The 20,880-nt window shown below is 38.3% G+C and overlaps 1 protein-coding gene across 10 annotated transcripts in view; it reads left to right on the forward strand.

Annotated features, from left to right (window-relative positions):
* Positions 1-20,880, forward strand: part of HYCC2 (hyccin PI4KA lipid kinase complex subunit 2) — a 97,797-nt gene that overhangs the window by 57,558 nt on the left and 19,359 nt on the right. For all 10 annotated transcript variants that reach the window (XM_023542459.2, XM_064286832.1, XM_010602522.3 and 7 more), the window contains 3 exons: positions 2,963-3,043; positions 4,733-4,848; positions 18,625-18,720. In XM_023542459.2, coding sequence (XP_023398227.1) covers positions 2,963-3,043; positions 4,733-4,848; positions 18,625-18,720 — 293 coding nt within the window. The remainder of the gene's footprint in view (positions 1-2,962; positions 3,044-4,732; positions 4,849-18,624; positions 18,721-20,880) is intronic.

Raw genomic sequence — 20,880 nt, forward strand, 5'->3', positions numbered from 1 at the left:
ATGAAGGAACTTTAAGACTTGACTACTTCTGTAAGATGAATGGGCTTGCTGGAAAGGGAAGAACTTAAAGGTCTTGAGGAATGAAGGAAATAAGTGAGAAAGTTGGGGAGAGTTAGGAAACATGGGAAACCTACATGGGACCTTTCTGAAGATACAGGTAGCAAGACTCCTTTTCTTGTGCAATGCAAAGGAACATGATATTCCCACCTTCTTGTACCTCTGTAAAAAATTGAACAGTTACCAGAACTCATCAATGAAGATCCATGAATCTAATGAATGTATATTGGAGTCACTGAGTGGGGAAAAGAATGAGAAGCCACTGGCACAAAGCTTTTGTAATTTGATGATAAAGTTTTTTATAGCTATTTGCAAATTTATTTTAATATTCATTTGATGGTATATATTTGATAACACATTATTTTCGGTACTTTTTTTCTTCTAAGGAACTTTTAAGTGCTTTAAACATTATTATTCTTTTTTTTTCTCATGATGCCTAATTTGAGACATTGGTTCTAAAATATGTGCCCTTTGAAGTCTTATATTCTGTGAATTCAGTCCACATTGTAAACACTCCACATAACAAAGGTTACCTTTATAGTTGAGAGTTAATAAAGTACAGGAAGATTGAGTCACAATAAATAAGTATTCTTCTGCACCAGTGCTCACTTGTATTAAGTGTTATCACTTAAGAACCCATTAGAAAATATTGCCAGTAATAGAACATATATGTCTGAAAGAAGAAGCATGGACTTTGGAATCAGTTGTATTCCATTTAAAACCAGGCCCTGACACATATTGACTATTTTAATATGGGCAAGTTTCTTAACATCTTGACTTCAGTTGTCTCATCTGTAACACAGGAATAAAAGATTTTGAGTAAGGATTAAAAATAACTTGAAGATCCTAACATATTGCCTGAGGTATTTAATAAATGTTTATTATTAATATTATCATGCTAAATCTGGGGGATTTTTTAATGAAAAGCTGGTTTAGGTATAAAATTTCTTTTTTACTAATTTGTTTTTTTCTTTTAAAGCAGGAAATTTGTTATATGCATTACTAAGTCTGCCATAGTGCCTAGCACAGCCTCATAGTAAATGTTTGTTGAATTATTGAGTTTAGTGTTTTAGCTTATGTTTAATATTATCATTTTTATTAATTTATTGTTGTTGCTATTGAGTCAACGTGTGTGATTAGTTTGTTTAGTGTAAAATTCAGTATTGAACAAATGAAACAAAACTATTTTGTGGAGTGGAATGTTTTATAAGTTATTGACAGTATTGGCTGGAGTTATAGTTTAATATCTTTTCACGTCTCAGAAATACTGTATCATAGTGGCATCTCAGAAATATATAGAAAATGCATAGTTATACCTTAGAAATGCAATCTCAGGCTTCTGAACTCCTTTCACTTCCGTTTATATCTGTGTTCTCTCTTTTCTGTGGTTCTCAATTTTTCTTACCTCTTTGGGTATTTTCGATGTTCTCACATCTCCCTTGCCTCAAATACCCACAGGGGAGTTTTATATTGTCCTCAGCCTTAACGAATTTCAGAGCACCCTTCTCCACAAATACACAAAAAGATAAAACAAAAGTATATAACTTAATTACCCAGCAAACCCAGTGCTGTTGAGTCGATAGAAATTAAAATTTTATTGCCTAACTTGAATCAAGTTCGTTCATATTCATACTTTCTCTGAAGCACAATGGCCCAAATGTGATAGTAACTGGAATTTTACTGCAAGGAAGTTGCCTGATCTCTCTCTAGGTAACTTTTTAAGCTGTTTTCCTACCAAAATGAGAGGCATGGCTATTGTTCACAGATGATTGGTACTTTGCTATGACGTACTAAATTCAGAAATGAGCTCTGTAAGGAAGGTCTTTGGGTTTGTGTTTTGGTGATGATAGTTGTTCTTTCTTCCCTTTATGCTGTGTAGCCAGCCACTCCATCTGTCTTCTGACTACCTACTGTCTAAGTCTAGTAAAGGCAATCTCTATGGACTTTTTGCCTGATAAAGAGTTGTAGAAGGCACATAGACTGAAATAAAGCACTGGAGAAAAGGAGTGATGCAGCAGCATTTCACCCTCCTGATTGCTGGTGCCTGTGGAAGATTGGAGATACCAAAGAATGGAGAGTGAAAGTGCTTTTAAAAATCATAAGGATTTTCTTGCAGCTTACTAAAAATTACCTAAATATGAGTTTATTTTAATCATTTGAACTAATATTAATTATGTAAATACATAGCTTAGTCTGGGCTTTTAGCTTATTGCTGAATGTAAAAATTTCTTTTAGTTGAGGTTCATTCTGTGTTAATACAGTGTGTTTTCCTTGTTTTAATAAATGTGGATCTCTTGGCTGATATTTTTCTTTTCATTTTGTTTAGTTCAGCCACATTTCTATTACAAGAAGAGTTAATCACTTGTAGTCTTTCTTTCCTGTTATAAATTTAACATGAAAATTGATTTGTGTGCCTTCTTCATGTCTTTGCCGCCATATTGTATTTGATTTAGTATAGTATTGTGCTCATTCTCTATGAATTGTAACTCTACTAGTAAATTGTACAAATTTGCTAATAATTTAGAAAAGATATACTGGAGTACTAATATTTTTTATACACTGAAACCTGTAAAAGCTAGAACTCGGTGGGACTGCCTTGTTTTTCCAGGTCTCGCAAATTTCCCACCTTTGACAGGGTGCAGTCTTACCACTTTTTTATAGCTCCCTATTAATAAAAAAAAAAAAAATTTTTATTAGTGGAAAATATTTGCGTTTTCCTTCTCTGAAAGGTTTCTGTCTTACACGTGTTCCAGCTTTTGCAGGTTTTACTGCATATTACTATTTCTTTAAAAAATAAAAACTCAATTGTTAGTGATATATTCTGTAAGTTAAGAAAGTAGTCATTATTTCATGTAATAAAGGCCTGTGATTATTTCATTATCTTTGTATATTTTTTAAACTACAGGAAATCGCTGATAAAGATGGAAACAATAAAGTTCTATCTTTCACTATCCCTTCCTTATCTAAGCCTTCAATATACCATGAGGTAAGTAAGATTGGAAAGGTGGAATAATTTAAAATTATATTAAGAGATGGAAAGTCAGCTTCTTACTGGAATAAATATTCCTCATATATCTTTACTGATTTGTTTCTTAAAAGTAGGTGTTTGTTATTAGTGATAAAAAGCTGAGCTGTGTCAAGAGAGGTAGAAAGTAATTAATGGAAAAGTTTTCCTCTGGTTCTTGTTTATTTCTTTTTTATTCTTCCACTTGCATCATTTTTGGTCTTTGTTTATTAATGCTTTGTGGGTTTTTGAAAAATATTTTTTATTTTTCAGTCTTACATACTGCTTTGTTGCTATTGTTGTGTGCCATGGAGTTGGTTCTAACTCATAGTGACCTATATGAGAGGGTAGAACTGCCCCATAGGGTTTCCTAGGCTGTAATCTTTACGGGAACAGATTGACATGTTTTTTCTCCTGTTGGAAACCCTGGTGGCATAGTGATTAAGAGCTATGGCTGCTAACCAAAAGGTCAGCAGTTCAAATCCACCAGGTGCTCCTTGGAAACCGTACAGGGCAGTTCTACTCTGTCCTATAGGGTCACTGAGTCGGAATCGACTCGACAGCAGTGGGTTTGGTTTTTTTCAGTTTTTTCTCCTGTAGAGTGGCTGGTGGGTTCCAAATGTAGACCTTTCGGGTAGCTGCTGAGCGTTAACAATTGTACCACCAGAGCTCCTTAACATATTACTTCGAAACCACCTGTGTTAGATTAGTTTTCATTATTCTTTAGGAAATTGACTACTTACAAGAATTTTAACACTGTGATTGTTATATTTCAGTTTAAAAGAGTTTACTTGGTGTGTTCTAGTTGCTCAGTAACATTATACTTGTGATTTTTGCTTATATTTTATTTGGTTGAAGAATATGAGAACACATAGTCATAAAGGTAAATGACTTCTGTTAAACTGAACTCCTTATACCTGCTCTCATTAAATAAAATCCAATAAGGAAATATGTTATGAATGAAGCTTCTGGTCTCTAGTGGCTTTTAGTGCATGAAGTTGTGAGGGAAATATTTAAAGAAACTTTACAAGATGTCTAAAAATTACATTCCATGTTTCTGACTTGTATCATCTTGCTTGTATCATATCTCTATGCAGCTATTTATTTCCGTAATTCCCCCTAGAACTTTGTAGAGTGCCTCATATTTAACCAGGACTCGTTTTAGAGTAGAATATTTCTGAGTGATAGATTTTAATTAAGTTCTGTGTAATTATGAAAAATGGAAGGTAGTGAAGCATTAATGAATGGATGCTTCTTTTAACTTTAAAAACATGAAATCAATTATGTCACTATTAAAGAGTCATTTGAACATAGTTTAGATTATAGCAGTTTTACTCTGTATTCTGGAATACGAACAAATGAAAATTGATGTATTAACCTTTAGTCTTTCTAGCAACTTCTCTTATTCTCTTTCCTAAATATAGACTCATTCTATAATCTTTCAAAAATAAAGCAATATATTTCTAGTTTTAAATAATTTGTATGTATAATTTCCAAAAGGAGTTGTAGAGTTTATATAATTGAGAAATTGAAAAGATTTTGAAAGAGAAGAAATGGCTTCAAACTTTTTATTAGAACATAGTGTTTTGTGCAAAATTAAATATCATTACATAATATAGATTTTTACTTCATTTTAGAGATACTATCTCATACTTTGCTTTATTTCTGTAGCCCTCAACAATTGGATCCATGGCTTTGACAGAAGGGGCATTGTGTCAGCATGATCTCATCAGGGTTGTTTATAGTGATCTTCATCCTCAGAGGGAAACATTCACTGCACAAAACCGGTAATGGTCATAACTGTGGATAGTAACGATGGTTAGTTTATGCTTCACAGTTAAGGATAATTACTTCAGTCGAAGTTTAGTATGAGAGGAGGCAAAAAATTAAACACATCATACTAGTGAAATACGTCATACTATCAAAAGATCTGTCTGTCTAATGCTTGGTATTATGTAATGGTCATCTTGTATCAAGCATATAAAAACCAAAAGTATCAGCTTAGAGTCAGCCAAATCAGAGTTCATGTTCTAGCACTGTAGTTCAGAAGCTTACCCTCTCAGGTGCCTTGTTTTCTCTGTGAAATGGGATTAATGGCAAGACCTATCCTACGTGATTGTTGTGAGGAATAAATGAGGTGGTTCCTGAAACATGCTTAGCACAGTGCCTGGCTAACACACAATAAGTGTTAGCTGATACTATTATTCTTTATATGCTATTTTATCTTCCTAGTAAAATTGTGTTCTTATCTTATTGATTATAACATTACAGTTATGGAAGGAACATTTGGAAAAAACCCACTGCCGTCGAGTCGATTCCGATTCATAGCAACCCTATAGGGCAGAGTAGAACTGCCCCAGAGGGTTTCCAAGGAGTGGCTGGTGAATTTGAACTTCCAGCCCTTTGTTTAGCAGCTGAATGCTTAACCACTGTGCTACCAGAGTTCCATGGAATGCTTAACCACTGCGCCACCAGGGCTCAATGGAAGGAACATAAAACCCACAACTCACTGCCGCCAAGTTGATTCTGACTCATAGCGATCCTATAGGACAGAGTAGAACTGCCTGATAGAGTTTCCAAGGAGCACCTGGTGGATTCAAACTGCCGACCTTTTGGTTAGCAGCCATAGCACTTAACCATTATGCCACTAGGTTTTCCTGGAAGGAACATAGAATCAAACATATTTCCATAATCATTGATCTTTGATCTGGAATTGTGGTTCTTCTTTTGTTTCTTGCGAGTATTACACAGATGATAGAAAAGTCAATGACTTCTCTTGTATCTTGACATATTGTTTTGGAAGTCTGCTTTAGTGATTTGTCCTTTGTTAGCCAGCAGGATGCTGTATAAAACTTGGAGAGAGAAGGCTTTATCCCAACCTAAAATATCAGCTTAATTTTTTTCCATACAGTTAGGTTGGTTTACTCAGATCATTTCTGCAATATAAAATTTATATTAGAATAAAGGTTTCATAAGTACAGTCTGAAGACTGACTTGCATAAATATCTGGTTACCTCTTTTCTTTTTGTTTTCTAATATAAATTCTTTTGAAGTATAAATTATATACTTGAAAAATTAAAATAGAACTGGGTATAAAGTAAAAATATGCAAGGTTGTAAAGGAAATAAACATGTCTTCTTCCCTCCAACCAGCCATTTCCACTCCCCGAAAGTTAAACTGGTATCAGTTTTTTATGTACCCTTCCAGAAAGTTTTAATGCATGCAAAAGCATATATTCAACCTTAAACACATGAGATTCAGTGTGCATACTGTTCTGGCACTTGGTTTTTTTTTTTTACTAAGAATAAAGCTTGGCCATCGTTCTCTGATAGCACATAGGGATCTCATTCTTTTCAATGACTATTTAGTATTCCATTGTATATAGGTACAATCAGCTTTTAACCAGTCCCATATTGAACAAAATTTAGATTGTTTTCATTTTTTTGCTATTATTAACAATATTGCAAGGAACATATTTTTATGTATATATTTGCATAAGAGCACAAAGGTACCTGTAGAATAAATTCCTAATAGTGAAATTCCTATGCTAAAGAATGCCTGCATTTTCAGTTTGAGTAGATATTGCCAAATTATCTGTCCTAAACTACACCAGTCTCTTACCAGTAGTTTGAGAATATTTGCTTACACATATTAACCCGAAATACTTTAAAATATTTTGCTAATTTTTTAATCTTTGTCAATCTGATAGTTAAAAATTGGTGTCACAGAAGAAACAATCTTTGATGGTTATGAGGGAGGGAAGGGGTGGGAGTGGAAAAACAATAACTAGATAATAGATAAGTGGTAACTTTGGTGAAGGGTAAGACAGTACACAATACTGGGGAAGCCACCACAACTTGTACACGGCAAGGTCATGGAAGCTCCATAGACACATCCAAACTCCCTGAAGGACCAAATTGCTGGGCTGAGGGCTGTGGGGACCATAGCTCAATTAGCATACCACAGTTTATGAAGAAAATGTTCTACATTCTGCTTGGTGAATAGCATCTGGGCTCCTAAAAGCCTGTGAGCGGCCGTCTAAGATCCTCCACTGGTCTCACCCCTTTGGGAGCAAGAGAGAATGAAGAAAACTAAAGACACGAGGGAAAGATTAGTCCAAAGGACTAATGGACCACAACTACCAAGGCCTCCACTAGACTACATCTAGTACAACTAGATGGTGCCAGGCTACAACCACTGACTGCTCTGACAGGGATCACAATGGAGGGTCCTGAACAGAGCTGGAAAAAAATGTAGAACAAAATTCTAACTCAAAGAGAAAGGCGAAAACAGGACCCATACCTCACACCAAGCACAAAAACTAACTCCAAGTGGATCAAAGACCTAAACATAAAGACTAAAACGATAAAGATCATGGGAGAAAAAATAGGGACAACCTGAGGAGCCCTAATACAAGGCATAAACAGAATACAAAACATTACCAAAAATGACGAAGAGAAACCCGATAACTGGGAGCTCCTAAAAATCAAACACCTATGCTCATCTAAAGACTTCACAAAAAGAGTAGAAAGACCACCTACAGACTGGGAAAGAATTTTCAGCTATGACATCTCCGACCAGCGCCTGATCTCTAAAATCTATATGATTCTGTCAAAACTCAACCACAAAAAGACAAACAACCCAATCAAGAACTGGGCAAAGGATATGAACACACACTTCACTAAAGAAGATATTCAGGCAGCTAACAGATACGTGAGAAAATGCTCTCAATCATTAGCCATTAGAGAAATGCAAATTAAAACTATGATGAGATTCCATCTCACTCCAACAAGGCTGGCATTAATCCAAAAAACACAAAATGATAAATGTTGGAGAGGCTGCGGAGAGATTGGAACTGTTATACACTGCTGGTGGGAATGTCAAATGGTACAACCACTTTGGAAATCTATCTGGCGTTATCTTAAACAGTTAGAAATAGAACTACCATACAATCCAGAAATCCCACTCCTGGGAATATACCCTAGAGAAACAAGAGCCTTCATACAAACAGATATATGCACACCCGTGTTTATTGCATCTCTGTTTACAATATACCAAAAAGCTGGAAGCAACCAAGGTGTCCATCAACAGATGAAGGGTAAATAAATTGTGGTATATTCACACAATGGAATACTACGCATCGATAAAGAACAGTGAAGAATCTGTGAAACATTTCATAACATGGAGGAACCTGGAAGGCATTATGCTGAGCGAAATTAGTCAGAGGCAAAAGGACAAATATTGTATAAGACCACTATTATAAGATCTTGAGAAATAGTATAAACTGAGAAGAACACATACTTTTTTGGTTACAAGGTGGGGAGGGAGGGAGGGAGGGAGAGGGTTTTTACTGATTAATTAGTAGATAGGTACTGCTTTAGGTGAAGGGAAGGGCAACACTCAATACATGGAAGGTTAGCTCAATTGGACTGGACCAAAAGCAAAGAAGTTTCTGGGATAAAATGAATGTTTCAGAGGTCAGCGGAGCAAGGGCGGGGGTTTGGGGACCATGGTTTAAGGGGACTTCTAAGTCAATTGGCAAAATAATTCTATTATGAAAACATTCTGCATCCCTCTTTGAAATGTGGCGTCTGGGGTCTTAAATGCTAACAAGCGGCCATCTAAGATGCATCAATTGGTCTCAACCCACCTGGAGCAAAGGAGAATGAAGAACACCAAGGTCTCAAGACAACTAAGAGCCCAAGAGAGAGAAAGGGTCACATGAACCAGAGACCTACATCATCCTGAGACCAGAAGAACTAGTTGGTGCCCGGCCACAATCGATGACTGCCCTGACAGGGAGCACAACAGAGAACCCCTGAGGGAGCAGGAGATCAGTGGGATGCAGACCCCAAATTCTCATAAAAAGACCATACTTAATGGTCTGACTGAGACTAGAGGAATCCTGGCTATTTCCACTTTTTGGTAATTATGAATAAGGCTACTTGTTCGTGTACAAGTTTTTGTGTGAATTTGTTTTCATTTCTCTTGGATATATAACTAGGAGTAGAATCATTGGGTCATATAGTAACTCTGCCCCCACGTGTCTGTCAGTTTGTCATAATGTGGGGGCTTACATGTTGCTATGATGCTGGAAGCTATGCCACCAATATTCAGATTCTAACAGGGTCACCAATGGTGGACAGGTTTCAGCTGAGCTTCCAGACTAAGACAGACTAGGAAGAAGGACTCGGAAGTCTACTTCTGAAAATAATTAGCCAGTGAAAACCTTACAAATAGCAGTGGAACATTGTCTGATATAGTGCTGGAAGATGAGCCCCCCAGATTGGAAGGCACTCAAAAGACTATTGAGGAAGAGCTGCCTCCTCAAAGTAGAGCTGATCTTAGTGAAGCTTTTGGGACGTTCATTTGCTGATGTGGCACGACTCAAAATGTGAAGAAACAGCTGCAAACATCTATTAATAATCGGGATGTGGAATGTACAAAGTATGAATCTAGGAAAATTGGAAATCATCAGAAATGAAATGGAATGCATAAACATCAATATCCTAGGCATTAGTGAGCTGAAATGGACTGGTATTAGCCATTTTGAATCAGACAATCATGGTATACTTTGCCGGGAATGACAGCTTGAAGAGGAATGGCGTTGCATTCATCGTCAAAAAGAACATTTCAAGATCTATCCTGACGTACAGCGCTGTCAGTGATAGGATAATATCCATACGCCTATAAGGAAGACCAGTTACTACGGCTATTATTTAAATTTATGCACCAACCACTTAGGCCACAGATGAAGAAATTGAAGATTTTTACCAGCTTCTGCAGTCTGAAATTGATTGAACATGCAATCAGGATGCATTGATAATTACTGGTGATATGAATCCAAAAGTTGGAAACAAAGAAAAAGGATGGTAGCTGGAAAATATGGCCTTGGTGATAGAAACAATGCCAGAGATGGCATGATAGAATTTTACAAGACCAACGACTTCATTGCAAATACATTTTTTCACTAACATAAACAGCAGCTACACACACGGACCTCACCAGATGGCATACACAGGAATCAAATCGACTGCAACTGTGGAAAGAGACGATGGAAAGCTCAATATCATTAGTTAGAACAAGACCAGGGGCTGACTGTGGAACAGACTGTCAATTGCTCATATGCAAGTTCAAGTTGAGAGTGAAAGAAAATTAGAACAAGTCAGCGAGAGCTAAAGTACGACCTTGAGTATATTCCACCTGAATTTAGAGACCATCTTAAGAATAGATTTGGTGCATTAAACACTAATGACCAAAGACCAGACAAGTTGTGAAATGACATCAAGGTCATCATCCATGAAGAAAGCAAGAGGTCGTTAAAAAGACAGGAAAAAAGAAAAGACCAAAATGGATGTCAGAAGAGCTTTGAAACTTGTTCTTGAACATTATGTAGCTAAAGCAAAAGGAAGAAATGATGAAGTAAAAGAACTGAACAGAAGATTTCAAAGGTGGGCTCGAGAAGATGAAGTAAAGTACTATAATGACATGTGCAAAGAGCTGGAAATAGAAAACCAAAAGGGAAGAACATGCTTGGCATTTCTCAGGTTGAAAGAACTGAAGAAAAAATTCAAGCCTCAAGGTGCAAACGTGAAGGATTCCATGGGGAAAATACTAAACGATGCAGGAAGTATCAAAAGAACATGAAAGTAACATGGAGGAACCTGGAAGGCATTATGCTGAGCGAAATTAGTCAGAGGCAAAAGGACAAATATTGTATAAGACCACTATTATAAGATCTTGAGAAATAGTAAACCTGAGAAGAACACATACTTTTGTGGTTACGAGGGGGGGAGGGAGGGAGGGTGGGAGAGGGTTTTTTATTGATTAATCAGTAGATAAGAACTGCTTTAGGTGAAGGGAAGGACAACACTCAATACATGGAAGGTCAGCTCAATTGGACTGGACCAAAAGCAAAGAAGTTTCCGGGATAAAATGAATGCTTCAAAGGTCAGGGGAGCAAGTGCGGGGGTCTGGGGAACATGGTTTGCGGGGACTTCTAAGTCAATTGGCAAAATAATTCTATTATGAAATCATTCTGCATCCCACTTTGAAATGTGGCGTCTGGGGTCTTAAATGCTAACAAGCGGCCATCTAAGATGCATCAATTGGTCTCAACCCACCTGGAGCAAAGGAAAATGAAGAACACCAAGGTCACACGACAACTAAGAGCCCAAGAGACAGAAGGGGCCACATGAACCAGAGACCTACATCATCCTGAGACCAGAAGAACTAGTTGGTGCCCGGCCACAATCGATGACTGCCCTGACAGGGAGCACAGCAGAGGACCCCTGAGGGAGCAGGAGATCAGTGGGATACAGACCCCAAATTCTCATAAAAAGACCAAACTTAATGGTCTGACTGAGACTGGAGGAATCCCGGCGGCCATGCTCCCCAGACCTTCAGTTGACACAGGACAGGAACCATCCCCAAAGACAACTCATCAGAAATGAAAGGGACTGGTCAGCGGGTGGGAGAGAGACGCTGATGAAGAGTGAGCTAATTATATCAGGTGGACACTTGAGATTGTGTTGGCAACTCTTGTCTGGAGGGGGGACGGGAGGGTAGAGAGAGAGGGAAGCCGGCAAAATTGTCAAGAAAGGAGAGACTGAAAGGGCTGACTCAAGAGGGCGAGAGCAAGTGGGAGTAGGGAGTGAGATGTATGTAAACTTATATGTGACAGACTGATTGGATTTGTAAACGTTCACTTGAAGCTTAATAAAAGCTATTAAAAATAAAATAATAATAATAAAAAAAAAGAACATGAAAGGAATACACAGAGTCATTATACCAAAAAGGATTGTCGACGTTCAGCCATTTCAAGGAGTAGCGTATGATCAGGAACCGATGGTACTGAAGGAAGAAGTCCAAGCTGCACTGAAGGCATTGGCAAAAAACAAGTCTCCAGGAATTGACCGAATATCAGTTGAGATGTTTCAACAAATGGATGCACCACTGGAAGTGCTCACTCGTCTATTCCAGGAGATTTGGAAGATAGCTCCCTGGCCAACTGATATATTTACGCCTGTTCCCAAGAAAGGTGATTCAACAGAATGTGGAAATTATCAAACAATATCGTTAACATCACACGAAGGTAAAATTTTGCAGTAGATCATTCAAAAGCGGCTGCAGCAGTATATTGGCAGGGAACTGCCAGAAATTCAGGCTGGCTTCAGAAGTGGGTGTGGAACCAGGGATGTCATAGCTGATTTCGGATGGACCCTAGCTGAAAGCAGAGCATACCAGAAAGATATTTACCTGTGCTGTATTGGCTATGCAGATGCATTTGACTGTGTGGATCATAACAAATTATGGATAACAAGAATGGGAATTCAGAACACTTAATAGTGCTCATTTTTTTTTTTTTTCATGAGGAACCTCTAAATAGATGAAAAGGCAGTTGTTTGAACAGAACAAGGGGATACTGTATGGTTTAAACTCAGGAAGGGTGTGCATCAGGGTTGTATCCTTTCACCATACCTATTCAATCTGTATGGTGAGCAAATAGCCCGAGAAGCTGGACTGTATGAAAAACAGGGTATCAGGATTGGAGGAAGACTCATTAACAACCTGCGATACGCAGATGACAGAACCTTGCTTGCTGAAAGTGAAGAGGAGTGGAAGCACTTACTGATGAATATCAAAGACCACAGCATTCAGTATGGGTTACACCTTAACATAAAGAAAACAAAAATCCTCACAACTGGACCAGTAAGCAACATCATGATAAACAGAGAAAAGATCGAAGTTGTCAAAGATTTCATTTTACTTGGATCCACAATCAGCACACAAGGAAGCAGCAGTAAAGAAATCAGAAGATGCATTTTGTTGGGCGAATCTGCTGTGAAAGACTTCTTTAAAGTGTTGAAAAACAAAGATGTCACCTTGAACACTAAGGTGCACCTGACCCAAGCCATGGTATTTTCAATTGTATCATATGCATGCGAAAGCTTGACAATGAATAAGGAAGACCGAAGAAGAACCGATGCCTTTGAATTGTGGTGTTGGTGAAGAATATTGACTATACCATGGACTGCCAAAAGAATGAACAAATGTGCCTCAGAAGTACAACCAGAACGCTCCTTAGAAACAAGAACGGTGATACTACATCTTACATACTTTGGACATGTTATCAGGAGGGATCAGTCCCTGGAGAAGGACATCATGCTTGGTAGAGAGTCAGTGAAAAAAGAGGAAGACCCTCAACGAGATGGACTTGCACAGTGGCTGCAACAGGGGGCCCAAGCAAAGCAACAATTGTGAATATGGCTCATGACTGGGCAGTGTTTTGTTCTATGGTACATGGGGTTGCTATGAGTCGGACCTGACTCAATGGCACCTAACAACAACCTATTAACTCTGAGGAGCCCTAGTGGCATAGTGGTTAAGTGCTCAAGTGCTGATTGATAGGTCGGCAGTTCGAACCCACCAGCTACTCCGCAGGAGAAAGATGCGGCACTCTTGCTCTGAAAAGATTTACAGCCTTGAAAACCCTATGAGTCAGAATTCAACTTGACGGCAATGGGTATGGTATGGGTATAATAACTCTATGTTTAACTTTTTGAGGAACTGCTGAACTGTTTCCCAGAGTGGCTGCAGCATTTTACATTCCCATCAGCAATTATAAGGGGTCCAGTATCTCCGTATCCTTACCAATACTTGTTATTGTTCATCTTTTTTATTATAGTCATCTTGTTGTTGTGTGCTGTGCAGTTGATTCCGTAACGACCCTAACGGACAGAATAGGAGGGCTTCTTAGAGCCATCTTAGTGGGTGTGAAGTAGCATCTCATTGTGCTATTGTTTTGTTTTTGATATATGTGTTTTAATTTTTTACATGGTCTACTATATCAGGACTACATACGCATTTTTTTTTAAAGCTAAATAAACATTAACTCTATAGGGTTGATTAAGAAAAATCACAATCACCACGTCTTCCTCCTTTCCATTTCCCCTTTCTCTGCTGTAAAGACTTTCAGTTCTTTTAACAAGTGCTTATCAATTGGGAGCAAGGGAACATTTGGCGATATCTAGAAATGTTTTTGATTGTCACAGCTGGGGGGAATGCTGCTAATATCCTAGATGAACAAGACAGGTCCCTAAAACAAACAGTTAACTCAGCCCAAATTGTCAGTAGTGCAGAGGTTGTCAAACCCCACTTTTAACTGATTCTTTTGCTATTTATGTCCACATCTTTTAGTAACTTGCTGTTACTTAATTTTTCAGTTTTGGGTATTGTGTAATAACCTCTGTGAAAGATAAGAATTTAGCTCTTTTCCTCCCCCATCCTCCTATTCTCTCAATCTAATTATGTTGTAATTATGAAGAGGTCATTATTCAGATTTCTCATTATTATGAATCACCATGTAAGCTATCCAGAGCTGACCTGAGTTTTGTGGTTAACTATGATTAGTTTTTCTTTTCTTCATTCTTGTTTTGTTTTCCTTGGAATTCATAATTATCCTTTTTTTTTTTTTGCTTTATTACGTACTTTGTAATTCACCCCCTCCCCCGAATTCTCTATCACTTGTCTAAATCTTCTCTCAGTATCTTCATTCATATCAGTTATTCTGTCAGTTTCATCTTCCTGAAAAATGGGTTCTTGGAACCTTCTGACTGACTGACTTACAACCTGGACTATGTTGCCCTCTTTGCTTGGTGTACAGTTATCATGTTGACATCTCCTTTCACTATTATCCTGGGAATTTTCTTTGCCTTTTTCTTGTATGGATCTACTTTTTCCTGTACTTCAATGTCTTTTTGTTCCCAGAATTCTGGTATTTCACAGTGATATTTCTTCTTAAGGGTTTATTTCATCCTTTGTGCGGAGCAGTAGGTAGACTGTTTTGATTTGAAAGCTCAAGTTTTTCAGACTGGAAAATTTTCTTGAATTGTTTTCATTAATTAATTTGGTCCCTCTGTTTTACTGCTCTTTCTGGAGCATTCAACATTCTGGATGTTGAGTCTTCTGGAATGGTACTCGTTCCTCTCCCACTTGCCAGCTAGTTTTCCTCTTGCTTTACTTTCTGGGATATATCCTTAGCTTTACCTGCCAATCAACTTGAGTTTTTTATTTCTGCTATTGTATTTTGCATATCCAGAAGCTTTTTTTAAATTCTCTGAATGGTCTTTTTAAATAAGAGCCTATTCTTTTTTTTTTTTTTTGAAATAATATCTCATATTTTGGAGAGTGTTAATGCTAATTTATTTTATTCAGAAGCAGTCCTATGCTCAGATCTCTTCCCCTTCCCCTTCTCCATGCAGCTGGCTAAAAGACTGGAGATTCTGGAAGGATAAAAGACAGTTTGTACCTGGCAGCCACCAATTTTTTTTCTCTTTGTATCTGCTGATTACTCCAAATTGCTTTTTTTCTTTTTTCTATTTGTTTATTTTGATTTCCCTTTTTCATGTTGATGGAGTTCTTCAAATGTATGCTAATCTTTTCCCACCTCATATTTAAGAGTGGAGGATTAGAATGAGAAGCTCTGATCATGTTAATACATACGGCTGGTTGACTACAAAGTTCACTGTAGGATATTCTCAGTGGGCCATTCAGTTGGGGAACCTCCCAAGTCCGTATCTTTAAGTCTTTCCTCTTGGGTAGCCAGATTCCCTGGAGAAAACTCATCTAGTTCCCTAACTGGAGGGCTGGCTGCTAGAATTCTGGTGGCCAACTAGGGAAAGAGAGCTCCAATAAGGCATGCTTTATTTAATTCTTCCTGTTTTCCTTATGGAACCTTCCAGTCCCAATTGTGTCTGGTGGCTGCCAGATATAAACTGTCTTTTTTCCTTCCAGAATCTCTAGTCTTTTATCCAGCTGCATGGAGAAGAGGAAGAGATCTGAGCATATGACTGCTTCTGAATAAGACTTTTGGCTCAATTATTTCATTTTGAAATAATTTCAGACTTAGAAAAAAATGTTCCAGAAATAGTCGTGTTTGGTTTTCTCACCCATCTATGGGAAGCTTTTTAGAAATATAGCTTCCTGGACCCTGCCCTGAAAATTCTAATTGGATCTGTCTGGATTGAGACATAATATTATGTTTTTTAAAAATCCTTAAATAACTGCAGTGTGCATCCAGATTTAGGATCCACTTTCTTAGAGATTGTAAAAGATTAGGGAAAACCAAAACCAAACCAAACCTGTTGCCATCGAGTCTATTCTGACTCATACCAACCCTAAAAGACAGAGTAGAACTGCTCTATAGGGTTCCCAAGATGGGGCTGGTGGATTTAAACTGCCAACCTTTTGGTTGGCAGCTGAATTCTTAACCACTGTGCCACCAGGGTTCCTAAAGATTAGGGAAGCATTTACTTATTAATTCAATAAATATTTGTTGACCAATTTTAATGTATTAGACATTGTGCTGGGCACTGGTGATCAGCCATTTCAGGAGATAGCATATGCTCAAGAACTGTGGTACTGAAGGAAGAGATCTCAGCTGTACTGAAGGCATTGTCAAAAAACAAGGCACCAAGAATTGACGAAATACCAGTTGAGATGTTTCAACAAACAGATGCAGTGCTGAAAGCACTCACTCGTCTATGCCACGAAATTTGGAAGACAGCTACCTGGCCAGCCAACTGGAAGAGATCCGTATTTATGTCCATTCCAGAGAGGAGACTCAACAGAATGTGGAAATTATCGAACAATATAATTAATATGACACACTAGTATAATTTTGCTGAAGATCATTCAAAAGCAGCTACAGCAGCACATCAACAGGGAACTGCCAAAAATTCAAGCTGGATTCAGAAGAGGATGTGGAACCAGGGATATCATTGCTGATGTCAGATGGATCTTGGCTGAAGGCAGAGAATATCACAAAGATGTTTACCTGTGTTTTATTGACTATGCTAAGGCATTCGACTGTGTGGATCATAACAAATTATGGATAACATTGTAAAGAATGGGGATTCCAGAACACTTAATGGTGCTCATGAGGAACCTGTACATAGATGAAGAGGCAGGTGTTTAAACAGAACAAGGCAATGTTGCGTGGTTTAAAATCACAAAGGTATGCATCAGAGTTGGATGCATCACCATATGTATTCAATCTGTATGCTGGGCAAATAATCCAAAAAACTGGAGTGTATGAAGAAGAAGGCAGCATCAGGATTGGAGGAAGACTCATTAACAACCTGCAATATGCTGATGACACAGCCGTGCTTGCTGAAAATGAAGAGGACTTGAAGCACTTATTGATGAAGATCATAGACCACAGCCTTCAGTATGGATTACACCTTAACATAAAGGAAACAAAAATCCTCACAATTGAATCAGTAACCAACATCATGATAAATGGAAAAAATATTGAAATTATCAAGGATTTAATTTTACTTGGATCCACAGTTAACACCTATGGAAGCAGCAGGCAAGAAATCAAATGACATATTGCATTGGGCAAATCTGCTGCAAAAGAGCTCTTTAAAGTGTTCAAAAGCAAAGATGTCACTTTGAGGATTAAGGTTTGCCTGACCCAAGCCATGGTGTTTTCTGTCTCCTCATATGCATAAAAAAGCTAGACAGTTAATAAGGAAGACCAAAGAAGAATTGATGCCTTTGAATTTTGGTTCTGGCAAAGAATAGTGAATGTACCAGGGACTGCCAGAAAAACAAACAAACATCTTGGAAGAAGCACAGCCAAAATGCTCATTGGAAGCAAGGATGGCGAGACTACGTTTCACATACTTTGGACATGTTATCAGGAAGGACCAGTCCCTGGAGAAGGACATCATGCTTGGTAAAGTGGGGGATCAGCGAAAAAGAGGAAGACCCTCAAGGAGATGGACTGACACAGTGGCTGCAACAATGGGCTCAAACATAGCAATGATTGTGAGGATGGTGCAGGACCAGGCAGTGTCTCATTTTGTTGTACATAGTGTCACTATGAGTCAGAATCGATTTGGTGGCACCTAACAGCGACCTAATAGTGTAAATGTTAGATTACTGCTACACAGATGAGGGAATAGCTTCTTATAGCTTGGAGAATTAAGAATGACTTATTTTTTTTATGACTAGGGTAAAAATTTGAGCCAGGACTTGAAGCCTTAGCAGTTTCCCAAGTGAAAAAGTATGTTCTAATAAGAAGAAACAGATGCATAAAAGCAAGGAGTTATGAAAGGTTGTGGTATATTTAAGAAGTGATGAGAAGATTGATGTGGTGGTGTATGTGGTAAGCAGTGGAGGGAAGAAAGGTTGGAAAAGTAGGTTGAGGGTGGGTTATAAACTACCTTGTATAGCATAAGTTTGGATTTTTTCATGCAGTCAATAGGTAGGCAGTGAACTTCTGTAGAAAGGAGAGTGATCTGTTTAGGCATGATTTTTTTTTTTTTTGTAAAGAAAATATAGGTGGCAGCAAAGGAGATGACCTGTGATGAGAGTGGAAACAGGGTAATCACTGAGGAGGATGTTATAGTAATCTGATGGAGAAATCATGAAGATCAATATTAAGGCATGCATTGTTGTTATAACCATTTGGTGAATCATTTAGTACAGCCTCTATTTTTTTTTTCTAATAAAAATAATTCCTTGTAATCCCTTTCCCTTGTGTTTTTTTCTAGGTTTGAAGTCCTGAGTTTTCTCATGTTATGCTATAACTCTGCTATTGTGTATATGCCTGCCTCATCTTACCAATCACTTTGTCGGATGGGCTCCAGGTAAGAAGAACAGTCATCATTAACCTTCATATTCATTCATTTATTTAACAGATATTTATTGAGCACATTCTCTATGCCAGGCCTTTTTCTAACTTCTGGTAATGCAGCAGTAGACTTCTTGAAAAATTTTCGGCATTAAAGAAGTGTTTTCTTGCTGAACATTGAGTTAAGCCAAGACATTCAAGTTGAGGGTTGTTATGATGCACCTAGAGGAGCCCTGGTTGCATAGTGGTTAAGCGCTTGGCTGCTAACCAACATGTTGGCCGTTCCAACCCAGCTGCTCCACAGGAGAAAGATGTGGTCGTCTGCTTCAGCAAAGATTTACAGCCTTGGAAACCCTATGAGGCAGTTCTGCTCTGTTCTATAAGGTCATTATGAGTCAACTAGATGGCAGTGGGTTATGATGTACCTAAACATTCCCTGGATGCCGATTTTTATAAATCATTTTGGGAACTTTGAATAAATAGTCCTACATGTAGGGAAAGTCTTAAGGAATATGAACCGTTTCCTAAGATTTCTTTATATATTTTACAAATTATTGTCTTTGGATAAGATAATTGGTGATAGCACCGATCATCTGTGTGTTTCATTTGTGTGTGTTATGTTCTGTGTGTCTCTTAGATTATAATCTTCACAGTCAGAATTTCTAATAATTCGGACACACCTGGGCTGAAATTTAAATTTCCATTGTAGAAAAAGAAATTTAAGTAATATAAATTAGTTTGGGGATAGGAAATATTTAGAGTCAGAGACTTTAAACAAAATTAGTTGCTTAAACAATATAGTTTTCTTTGGGTCAGTAGCCCACACGTGACTTAGCTGGGCCCTCTGCTTAGGGTCTCACAAGGCTGCAGTTAAGATGTCAGCTGGAGCTGCAGTCTCATGTGAGGCTCGACTAAGGAAGGGTTTTTGTTATCAGAATTCAGTTCCTTGTGATTATAGGACTGAGGGCTTTAGTTTTTGCCAGCTGTGTTCCAGAGGCCATCCTCAGTTCCTTGCCATGTGGTGCCTCCAAAATAGGCAGCCTACAGCATGGCATCTTACTTCTTCAAAGCCAGGAAGAGAGAGAGAAAGAGACTCCAGGAGTATCTGTACTACAGTCTTAATGTAACATAATCACATAATCATGTACATGTAACATCCAGTCATCTTTGCTGTATTCTGTTGGTTAAAAGTAAGTCACTGGTTCTGCTCACACTCAAGGGGTGGAGAAGATACAAGGATGAGAATACCAGGAGGTGTGGCGATCATCTGAATCATGGCCCTTTAAGAGTCTGCCAACCACAAATGCCTTGCACAAGTTCACATGCTACTGTGTTACTGAGAAGAAAGTGTGATACCACTTTTAACTAATTAATTTTGCCAATTGGGGGAAAGTCAATCTAAACTAGTTGTAAGTTTGATTTTAAAGATTATCTTAAAAATAAATACATTAAGACCACAATTATAAGAACTGGAGAAATAGTTTAAACAGAGAAGAAAATATTCTTTGATGGTTCCGAGAGGAGGTAGGGAGAGAGGGAGAGGGGTTTTCACTAATTAGATAGTAGATAAGTTTTATTTTAGGTAAAGGGAATGACAACACACAATAGAGGAGAGGTCAACACAACTAGACTAAACCAAAAGCAGTTTCCTGAATAAACTGAATGCTTTGAAGGCCAGCATAGCAGGGCTGGGGGCTTGGGGACCATGGTTTCAGGGGACACCTAAGTCAATTGGCATAATAAAATCTCTTAAGAAAACATTCTGCATCCCACTGTGGAGAGTGGCGTCTGGAGTCTTAAACACTAGCAAGCGGCCATCTAAGATGCATCAGTTGGTCTCAACCCACCTGGAGCAAAGCAGAATGAAGAACACCAAAGACACGAGATAATTATGAGCCTAAGAGACTACATCAGCCTGAGGCCAGAAGAACTAGAGGGTACCCGGCTACAACCGATGACTGCCCTGACAGGGAACACAACAGAGAACCCCTGAGGAAGCAGGAGAGCAGTGGGATGCAGACCCCAAATTCTTGTAAAAAGACCAGACTTAATGGTCAGACTGGGACTAGAAGGACACCGGAGGCCATGGTCCCCAGGCCTTCTGTTATCCCAGGATGGGAACCATTCCCGAAGCCAACTCTTCAGACAGGGATTGGACTGGAGTATGGGACGGAAA

The sequence above is a fragment of the Loxodonta africana genome, chromosome 6, assembly GCF_030014295.1.
Source record: "Loxodonta africana isolate mLoxAfr1 chromosome 6, mLoxAfr1.hap2, whole genome shotgun sequence".
Classification (NCBI taxonomy): domain Eukaryota; kingdom Metazoa; phylum Chordata; class Mammalia; order Proboscidea; family Elephantidae; genus Loxodonta; species Loxodonta africana.